Source organism: Phaethon aethereus (assembly GCF_964289735.1).
Source record: "Phaethon aethereus genome assembly, chromosome: 1".
NCBI classification, from domain to species: domain Eukaryota; kingdom Metazoa; phylum Chordata; class Aves; order Phaethontiformes; family Phaethontidae; genus Phaethon; species Phaethon aethereus.
In genome coordinates, this window is record NC_138575.1 from 58,952,978 (window position 1) to 58,964,164 (window position 11,187).

Genomic DNA, 11,187 nt, shown 5'->3' on the forward strand with positions numbered 1-11,187 from the left:
ATGTTGGGGGGGTGTCTTCCCTCTTTCAGTGTGTCACCAGTACAGATGAAGCCTTCTTTGCTGTTTCTGTGTCACCTCTGGCTGTTCAGCCTCACACCTCTCTCACGGGCATCAGACTCGGCACAAGGTAAGAAGTGGTCCCCTTCACCCGTGCCAGTGGGGCGGGCAGGGAGGGGGTCAGCTGGAGGAGTGTGCGTGCCACGGTCTGTGGCTGTGCAGTGCTCGTGTTCGTAACGTACAGCCAGAGGAGGCTGCAGCAGTTAAAGGTCTCTTGTGAGCACATCAACCTCCAATGACACAAAGTGAGGGGCTCTGCCTTTCTTACTTGCAGACAGTTATCCAGCAGAGGAGTCAGTCTGTAGTTTTGGATGGGGCAGAATTGTCCAAGGTGATGGTTAATGCCATCATTGCTAATTCAGCCACGCTGCTGTCCATCCCTTCTCTGCTGACAGGCACCTCCAGCCTAACTTGTTGGTATGACTCGCGGGCGGCTCTCTTCTGCGACTGGAACCCAGGCAGGGACCTGGTTGAAGCACCGTGCCAGCTGGAGATTTTATCGAAGTTAGCTTTTTGTGACAGGTGGGTGATTGGAGAAGCTGAGGAAAGCTAATGCTTTGAATGAAAAGTGTCCTGGAAAGCTTACGACAACATAAATGTAGGCTCCTGCTCCCCAGGCCAGGTGTAGTGGAGTCACACAGCCGAGGGGCTTTGCCTTGAACTCCGTCTCTGACCCCACCTGGGCTGAGATGCTGGCCACTGCTCAAACAGTGTTTGCGATCTGATGATATCAAATGGTCTAGCTCATCTTCCAGCTCCATAGCTGTTTCTGTGCTTCATTTTCCAAAAACCCCTTTTCCTTGATAGCCACCCTCTGGACTTCGTTTTCAATGAAAAGAAGAATATATAGAGATGGGGGCAGAGAGACGTAGAATTAAAGTCATACAGGGGCCATTTACCCATTTCCAGGATGAGCTGGGATGTTGCACCCTGAGTGACAATAAATGAAGGAAAATATTTTTCCCCTTATCTCCCCCGACCCTTTCATCTGTCTTGGTTCATGATTTTTTCCTCTCCCACACATCTCCCAGCAGAGGGGTAGATGTGTGACTAGTACCGCAGTGGGGGCTGGCTGAGTCTCTGTGGTCTCCAAGTATGATATCTCCAGCCAAGAGACTTACCAGCCTACCCCAGGGCTTCCCTGGGTGCCTGCCATAAGGAGAAGCTCAGTGTGATTCTGGCAGTGGGTGGGTTGCTCCTGACTGTCATAGAGACACCTCCGATGTGGCGAGATTGGCAAATATATTCTGGGGCCTGGTTCATGGACTGAGAGAGCCAAAACATTTCTGTTGCTCCATGGGACTGAATCACGAGGGCTGGGGATGGAATTTGTGCTGGATTTGGAACTGTGCCATTGCTTGACCAGGGCTCTAGGACACCACTTCTCCCAGCCATCAGCAGGCTTGATCTGACCTTACAGTTGGAGCAGCCAGCTCAGTCTGATACCCCCTCAGCTGCAACCCCATGGATGCTCTCCCCGCCATCATCCCCTATGCTATAGCTCAGCTTAGGCTGTCCAGCCACACTTGTCAGAACAGAATAGAGGTCACGGTGTAGTGCTGCCAAGTTTGACGTACGGTCCTGGCTGACTGGGATCTGACTTGGTTCAGAAGATACATCTCACTTGGTATCTGAGATCCTACAGGACTGTCAGTGGCTTGAAGGAGACCTGTAAACCCTAGAGGGGCTGAAACAGGCACCCGTCTCCCAGGGCCACGCTGGCGCAGTTGTGGGCAGAAGGTGTGTTTGGGCTCTGTATGCCTTCTGATATCAACAGGAAGCAGAGAAGGTAGCAAGAGGGTTTTGTGAAGACTTGGAAACTGGAAACCTACTGTTATCTTTGGCTTGAAATAACTGGGATGCATTGACTGTCCATGTGCCAGCACACAAAATTTGTCTGAGTGATGCAGTGGGGAGGGAAAATGGGATTACATCCTTGCTTTAACCTGTTCAGCAAATGTGGTAGGATGCAAAATGCTTTGAAAGGCCTTTAGTGCTACATGAAGTTTGACTAAATACAAAACAGCCTCCCCAGCTCACTGGAGTTCTCCTGCTTAAAACCCAGGTTATTTCCCTTACGTGAAAAATTCAAGGAGCACTGTGAATTACTCAAGGTAGAACACATGACAGGACTGAGAAGATGCATCAAGACCTTCAGCAAAAACAATAATGTGAGTAATTAATCTTGGATGTCCTGGCTAATGACAAGGTGGAAGAGATTTGTATGTGAATTTTGGGTGTATAAACAGTGTGACACCCAAGAGCAGTATAAAAAGCCCAAACCTAATCCTTGACTCCAGTTCTGGGGTTGTACTTGAAGTTGTGTGTTGCTGACAATGCATTGCCCTTGTGGGTTCCCCTGCTGGGAGGATTGGCTTCATTGTGAGCTGGACCATGCTGTCCTGACACATGAATAAGAGGTGCAGGACAGACAGATCACATGGAGTGTCCCATGTCTCGGTTACCCGGGTTTGGCCCTAATCCCCTCCACTAATGAGGGATGGACATCACCACCAGCTCTGAGGTCACCTCTTGACCTCATTTTCCTTGAAGAGGTCAGTACCATTTTCCAGATCATTAACTACTGTGAAGCCTGGTTAGATGTGTCACATGCAAGATGCAGCCACAACACATCACTGGAGCTAATGGTGATGCAAATCCTCTATCTATTATTCTTTATTTAAATCAGTCTTTTTTTAGACTCATTATGTACTTCCTTCAGTCATATCCATAATTACTGTAGCCTTTGTGTTTTCAGAAAAAAACCCACCCAAATATGAACTAATGTTCCTTATTGATAAAGTCACAACAAGTTCAAACGACAGACAAGCATTCTTACATTTGCATACCATGTGCAAAGACAAATAGTGGAATTGGTAAACACCTTCAAAACCTTTTCTTTCTAATCAATCTAATTTCCTTATTGCTTATTCAATACTGTATGATGTACATGGCCCTTCAGTATCATTGCCATTTCAAGAATAATATTTAATACTAATGTCTTTCAATCTTACCAATGAACACAAAATATTTTAGTAAAAATATTTTTTCTCATTAAATTCCAGAAAGTAACTTCTTCCCCGCTTAGCCAGCACATACAGCAATCCTAGCAAACTAGCAGATCACAATATTTTGTGTCCTTCTTGTCAATGAACAAAAAAAATCTAAGTACATGAAGTATAAATCTTTGGTTCCTCACTCACCACTGAAGCTTATGACTTTCAACCACAAATATAATCCATATTTATTGTCAAGTATTCCTAAACCTCTTATACATAGGCAATTCCTAGAAATATGAATGCTTATTGATGAGGCTTCAGTGTCACTAATGGTAAATTTTCCTTGCAGACTCAATGTTTCACCACTGCAGACCGTCTTACCATGTCTGTCCATTGCCAGATTGGAGGGAATAGGTCTATACCTGTGGAAATAGCAGATTTCAGTCCACTTGCAAATAGTGAGTACTTATACGTCTTGCAGCCTCTGAAGCTTCCCCACAAAGTGATAGCTAATTTCTCTTTCCCATCCATCCCATAGGGGACCCCATCCACCATGCAACACCCATAGCTGATTTTAGACTTGTGTCTTTTCCTTCTCCCCTGCTACAACTAGTGCACATGAACCACGTTGACTCCTGACACTTGCACCTCTAACATGCAGTATCATGCCAGCTATTTCCTGTCCTGTATCTGGGACACTGTTAAATGAGAGTGCTTTGCACTAGGAGTTCTGGCTTCAAACAGGCAATGACAGCTCAGCTGACTTCCTGAAAAATGCATGCTGCAAGAAACAGGGAAAGTCTTTCTGCTCTTCCTCTGCCCCGCTTACCAGATATGTGTTTCCACCCTCCTTTAAGCCAGCTTTGGCATCCATCAATCTTTGCTGACAGGATTCAACTCACTAATCCAGCAGAAAAACATCTGCTTGGGTCATTTTTTTGCTGCATGTGTGGGTTTACCTGCCTCAAGGAGACGTCTAATAGAGCTGCTGCAAGATGAGGCATAAGAAGGCATGGCTGGAGTCAGGAATTGGGAAGGATCAGTCTAGACAGTCTCTGTGACTCCTTCCCCTGTGGCTGTAGCTCTCTGAAAATGCAGCTGGGAAGCAGCTGTCTCCCCAACCATTCTCCATTCCTGTCCGTACAATTGCCTTGTGGATCACCCCTAGAAGATAGGAGGCATGGCCATGTGGGATTGATTGCACTGGCTGCAGGGGCCACTCTCACAGGCTCACGGGAGGAGCTGCCTTTAACATAGTCCAGAGAAAACAGGTCTTTGGCCATCAGTGACAGCAGGGAAGAAGGAGGAACAGAGAGGGGGAACTCACTAACTGTCCCACGTGGCCATGGCTAGATGGAGTCTGTGAGCACAGCCGAGACACCAACCCTACTGCGGTGGCATTTGGGGTGGAGTCCTGTTAGGGACAGACAGTGTGGAGGTATCTGCCCTGCTCCTTCTGTCTTTCCAGTAAAGCTGAGGCCTCCGGGAAATCTTCAGCTGGTTACCAAGACTGAAAACACTTACAACTTAACATGGAGCCTGAATATTTCCTCTCACTATTTGGATGGGGAGCGGGAATACCAAGTACGGTACCGAACCACGAGTCAGTCCTGGGAGGTGAGTACAGAGTGGGTCATTGGGACCTGTCACAATATGCATCCTCATCTTCTTTAAGTCACCCAGGACTTGCTCCTGGGCCTCCCCTCAGGGTGAAACCAATTTTGGCAAAGCTGGAGGGTGGATGACACCCCACACTTTTATCTGTGTTACGCGCTGCCAGTGTTTGGTGATGACATGGAGGCAGATGGAAATCCTATTTTACTTAGTGCTATCACAAAGAAATCCAGACAGCTCCAGGACAGACCTGAAAGGGATGAAAAAAGCAAGACAAAGAAGAATTTTCCTCCAGGGTGAAAAAGCAGTGCATGAGCTGTAGGGATCTGAGACAGGTCCTCTCTGAGGCCCTTGGAAGAGATGAGTACGTGAGGCTGTAAGCCAGGGTGTTGATGCTCTAATTTTGCCCTACTCCCAGGAGGCCAGGAACTTCACCATCATGCAGGACCAGATGTGGGTGGTGTTTGAGAGCCTCTCACCTGACTTGAAATATGAGGCAGCTGTCCGTGCAAGACCAAGTGCCTCAAGTACCTACAAAGGCGTGTGGAGCGACTGGAGCGAGACGATACTGTGGAGGACACATGCTGACCGTAAGGATCAGAGTCAGGCAGTCTGACTTGGAGGGGAAAATAGGGACTCGGGGAAAACAGCAAAACAAGGAAGAAGGGCCAAAGCAGGCTGAGAAGCTGGAGGAAGATGGGCAGGGAGGATTATGTTGACCATAGAGCAATAGAAAGGTTGGAGCCCCTCTGACTTCCAGAAGCCAGGCAAAAGCCACAAGATGTAAATCAGGGACTACTTCCCCAGAGCAGTAAGGCCAGATGTCTGACCTGCAGAAGCAGCGCCCAGGACTGGCATTTTCCCAGGTGCTAATGTGACCTAGGAACATAAATCCAGCTTTCTAAAATGGCCCAGTTTGTTGGAGCCATTGATAATGAAATGCAGTGAAACTGAGCACTCAGCTCCTGAACAAAAGGACACCTGAGCCTCGGAAGCAAAGTCTCACAGAGAATGGAAGAGGCTTACACGCATGTTAAGTTCCTTCCAAAAAGGTCTGATGACACTTGCCTCAGTCATTGCCATGAACCACAGCACAGAGGACATCTCCAGCCTTGAAAGATAGTGCCCTGAGCAAGTCTCTTCAGTGAGTCATTGGCTGTGCTCGCTGTCATTTCTTTTCCAAAAAATAAGCAGATAGAGGTGATTCCTTCTCATGTCATCCCCACTCTGCCCCTGCTCAGCCCCTTCCTGTTGTGCTGACATACCTACCTGGTGCTGGTATAAACAGAGGAGCTATGTTTAGAAAGGGCACTCTGTTGCTGTGGCGATCAAATTTTGTCAGTGTGTGATGTCAATGAATAGGATACAACCGCAACCAGTTGTCATAGCAACCAAGACCCAAAGATAACCAGGGTACCAGAGGCAGAGGAGACAAAGTGATCTGAGTAGCATCTCAAGGACAGGCAAAGGAAGAATGTCCTAAAAATGTCTTCTCCTCCTTTGATGTTTCTCTGCTCTCTCAAAACTACTCCAGAGATGCTCTGCAGGCCCAGACCAAGGGACTCTAAGGTGGAGGGTGGTGAGGGGGCAGGCAGAGGAGACAAGCACCAGAATAGCAAGACCAAGCAAACGTGCACTGGAGAGATGTATATGAAAGAGACAGGTTAAGAAAAGTTTGAGATGGTGCCAGATAAGCCTGAGTGCTGGCAGCACGGGCAATTTGGGAACTCAGTCTTTTTCTCCTAACCCTACAATCCAAGTACTAAAAAGTGGTGGAAAGTTGTAAACTTCCTAACCTCCTAAAGCTTTCCTACAGCTCTGCAAAGAAGCCAGCCCCTTGACCCCTAGCCTTCTTCATCCTTGGTCCTCCTGTCTTCTCAAAGACTCATGAACCCCATGACTCTGTCTCCCGCACTGACTCATAATGCTGTTTCAAGTCTCCAGTCCCACTTAAGCTGATTTTAGGACTCCCTGCTTTCCTTTGCAATAAGACAGACAGGTTGATGGGCACATCAACCAGTAGACTGTGGCACCTCATCTGTGGCAACCCCCAGCTGTGCTGCTGTTATGAACAGGGAGTTCAAGCTGTTCAGCACAAATTATCTATTAAGCAATGCCAAGGAGACTCTGAAATGCATATCAGCTCAAAGGCATCCTACACAACACACCAGAACTCATTTATCTGACCTGTATGTTATAATTTTATATAATACTTTAATATTATATAAAATTATAATAAAGACCCACTTTGATCACCTTGAACAGCCACAGAACAGCTCCTACCTCCAGAATCTTGGCTAACTTTTCACAGCAACTCCCTTTTCTCTCTCATCTTGCAGAAACATCCCGGCCAGTCCTGCCAGCTCTTATAGTGAGCACTTGCATCTTCGTGATCATTGGGACTGCCTTCCTCATTAACTTACGGACCCTGAAATGGTAAATGAGAATCAAATTTTCCTCTCTGTTCTTCTCCTGTATCTTGTGTGTCTTCTCAAAACCCAGGTTATTTTTCACTTGGTGTTACTCAGGATAGAGAGTGACTTAAAAATACGGTTTATAGCCCAACCTTTTAAGGCTGACATTTGTCTGGGGAGATATGTCACTACCCAAGATGATGTGGTTTCACCACCATCATCATATTGTGCCACACTCCTGTGACCTGGTGCCATGCCCTGGCTGAATTAAAAACAGCTGCCTCAGCACTTCCATTGCCCAGGGTGTTCCCTGTCAGGGGTGCACCAAAATTGCCTCTTAAAAAGCAGGCCAGTGGGTTGAGCAGAGGGGAGGACCAAGCAAGCCTAGGTACCTTCTCATTTAAACACTCCAGCAGGAGGTGATGACATTTGGTCTGTAAGCAGAACTCCTGAGTGAGTACAAAACTCTCCCTGGCCTGTGCAGTCCTGAAGTGTCTCATCACATGCTGGTAAACATCTACACAATGCTTTAAAGATCTCTTTGCCAGCATTTCTACCCAGACACTTCTTTTATTCAGGACTGAAAGTGTCTCACAAGGTTACCCCATGCAGTAATACAGAGAATGACCTGCCAGCATGGCAAGGTTAGAAATGGCCACAGGTTTTTCATCACAGGACAGGGCCAAAGAAGCAGGGTGCTGATGTTCATGGCAGGGAGCAGGGAGAAATATTCTCAGGGATGAGGCAGCAGAGGCTGGATGGCTTCTCTGTGAGGAAAGAAGGAGAAGCATGTTGAAGGAAGATGGATACTGAGAAAGTCACTGGTTGCTGTGTTTTACCTTGAGTCATAATACAAAGGTGAGGAAGTGCTAACTATGTGGCATAGAGAGAGATAAAAAGGCCTCCTTTCTCCACAGAGTATAATTAACCTGGGGGAATTGGATGAAGGATAATGCTGAGGTAAGATCCAAGGAAGGATTAGACATGCATGAATAAAAATAGCATCTGCAGTGATGTAAGGTAGTTTATATGCAAGAACTAGCAAATTCTTATGCTTCAGGGAGTACACTGATTGCCTCCAGAGGTCAGGAGGCTCTTTCCTCAGAGCATCCCACAGCAAAGCTTCAGCAAAGAGCTGACAGGATCAGCCAACCTCTCTGAAGGACTGAGGAGCAGATTAGATCACTTCATGCTGCCTCAGGATGACAACACGCTGGTTCCAGTAAAGTAGAAGCCTCTGGACTGATGCAAGGCATGCTCACATGGCTTGCATGGCCAGTATGTCCTAGCTACACCATGGAGCACCCTGCTAACAGGGCAGAGAGTTGTGGCACAGCTTTGCCAGTGATGGTCCCGCTCAGGCCATGCCGTCCTCTGAGTCGTTGTCGTGGCAACAAAGCAAAGAGGGGGCAGCTCACAGCAGCTGGAGCTTGGAAACAAGGGAGACCTGCCGAGCTTGTCATCAGGACAGGGACTTGGGGAGGCAGGTGGAGAGGTTACGGTGACCAGCCAAGGCAAGGAAGAAACCAGTGAAACCTGGTTGTGCTTCCCCAGGGAAAAGGCTGAGGGAAGTGTATCTTCCAGTGCCAGGTTTAACTGCTTCATGTCTATACCTCTCATCTGTCAGCTACTGCGTTTCAGGCCACTCAAGAGCAAGGAGAGCCCTCAGGCTTGTTCTTATTTTACCTCTCCCCCATGCCAGGGTAGTACCCAGGAGCTGCGATGCTCTCTTCTACCCCCACCACAGTGCCAGATTGGTCAGGATCAGGCCCTGCTTCATTCCTCCTTCTCATCCTCTTTTCTCAAGGTTTAAGAAGATCCTGAAGATTCACATGCCAGACCCCAAAAAGTTCTTTCCCCTACTGGTTTCGGTTCACGGAGGTGACATTCAGGTATGGGACTGGGGATGGAGCCATGTGGTTATGGGGGAGAAATGAGGGAAAGGAGGGTCCAGCTGCACACGCCCGGGACAGCCAGCCAGTTGTCAGACCTACATGTGCACACATGACACATGTGGCTGTAGCACCAGCTGCTGGTTCTCCGCTCGAGTTTTATTTTCTGACCTTCTAAAACCTGAGACTCGGCTGAGACGTCTCTAATTACAGAACCGAGAAACAGCAAACCACACAAACCTCAGCACCCTGCTCCCCTAACGGGGAGTCTGAGAGAAAACAAGGGAACTGCGGGAGGGAGCCTGGCCCCTCAGATCCCCTTCCACCCCACTTCGGTCCCTCCCTGCCTGCCCTAGGATGCTCAGCTCTTCCCCAGATTTCCCGCTGTGATCCCCTCCTCCTGGCTGTGAGCCTTTCCTCAGCTCCTAATGTGAATTACCATCATGCTGGATGGCACGTAGCTGTTTTCTGCATTCTTGTTGTTTCTTTCCCTTCTTTCTCCACCCCCACTTTCTCCCTTCCCCTAATCTCTCCGTGAGTACGGGCAGCTGCAAGGAGGCAATTACCACTCTGTGCAGTATTAAAGGGAGTGTCAGATGCAAGATGTGGGAGGTGATCCCAAGAGGCATCTTGCTTTAAGAAGGATGGAAACAAACTGCAGAGAGTCTGGAGGGCAGCAAAACTTTGGAAAAGCCTAAGTGTAAAAAGCCTTAGAAAGCTTAAACTACAGGGGAAGAGTGCAGAGTAGGGGGGCAGAGGTGTGCAGCAGGCGCTGAAGACACTTTCCCAATGCAAAAAGAGTTAGAAAAATTTGCTTTACTGGCTATAAAGGCAATAAAGTTGGATATCATTGAAACCAATTTATTTTTAAGGATGAGGATGCACTGCAGGATGTCACTCATAGTGAGTATGGAAATCTAGGCATGAGGGGACTGGAAAAGTACTTTAGACAAGAAATCTGCGTAGGGCCATGTAGATGTAGCAGAAACTGGTTCAGCACTTAGGAATAGATTGCATGAAATGCATCTTAATACTACTTTTCATGTTTCTACCTTCACTTCATCTTATGGTCTTGTAATTTTTTTTTCTTTCTTTCACTTTAATCCTCCATCTTCTGTTCCCCCCTCCAGAAATCTCAAAACATAGGCTTGCAAGATCTGCTCTTGATTTCAAAGTGACAGAAAGATATACTTTCTCTGAAAATCCTGCAAATGAGACATTGTGAATATGAATTTCCCTCCCCACCACCTCTGGCAACTCTTGCTTGGACAGAGAAAAGGTCATTGGATTGCTGTGGGCGCTTAGGAGAAGAAACATTTGATTCCTCACTGAGTGTTGTACTTCGGGCATAACAGTCTCTGTCCTGTGTTTCTTCCCAATTAGAAATGGCTCTCCTCCCCATTCTCCACATCTTCCTACTGTGTCAACAGCACAACCCCAGAGATCTCCATACTCGAGGTGATGCAGAAGAATGACCAGGACTCCCAGTTTCTACTTTCCAAGGGAACCCTGACTCCTGATCCTCCCTTAGAAACCAGTGGTCACTCTGTATCCAGCTGCTTCACCAACCAAGGCTACTTCTTCTTCCACCTTCCCAACTCCTTTGAGATCGAGCCCTGTCAGGTCTACTTCACCTATGAGCCTTTCACCCAAGAGGGCAATGGCCACGAGGATGGTGAGTCTTATCATGCTCTCACCTCCTCAGACCTCTGCACACTGGCACAGGACATGCCTGTGCTGTCCCACAACTTCCTTCACTGTATCAAGGCAACCTGGGGCTTCCAGAACAGCTCCTTCATGGAAGAGACAGAAGGTGAAGCCCAGCGGATCATGGCTAGTTCTGGGGCTCTCTGGTCAGGTGAAGGCACCTCACTAACACCAGTTCAGAAACAGGATGAGAAGGTGGTGGACAAAGCAGCTTTACAACCTGCTGAGCCCCTGTGCCAGCTGGACACTGACTTTCCTGACCCACCAGACCTGCATGACAGCGATACTATTGATGTAACAGAGGGAAGTGGGAAGGCAGGCTCTTCAACTGACCTCTGTACAGCAGCAACACATCCTACCTCTTCTTTCTCTCAGCCTCCACCTCTCAGGCAAAGCCAGGGGGAGGAACCATGCAGAACAGCCTTCTCCCACCAGGTCCCAAACACTGGTGCCTACCTTTCTCTGAGGGACCTCCAAGGCCAGTACAGCCATTGCCCTGTCTAG

The 11,187-nt window shown here is 47.9% G+C and overlaps 1 protein-coding gene across 1 annotated transcript; it reads left to right on the plus strand.

The window, feature by feature from the left end:
• IL2RB (interleukin 2 receptor subunit beta) lies at positions 1-11,187 on the plus strand (the record flags this gene model as incomplete). Its single annotated transcript, XM_082014202.1, has 9 exons — positions 1-127; positions 453-579; positions 2,123-2,228; positions 3,406-3,514; positions 4,525-4,673; positions 5,089-5,260; positions 7,010-7,106; positions 8,892-8,976; positions 10,360-11,187. The coding sequence occupies 9 exons, from the start codon at positions 1-3 to the stop codon at positions 11,185-11,187; spliced, it is 1,800 nt and encodes a 599-aa protein (XP_081870328.1).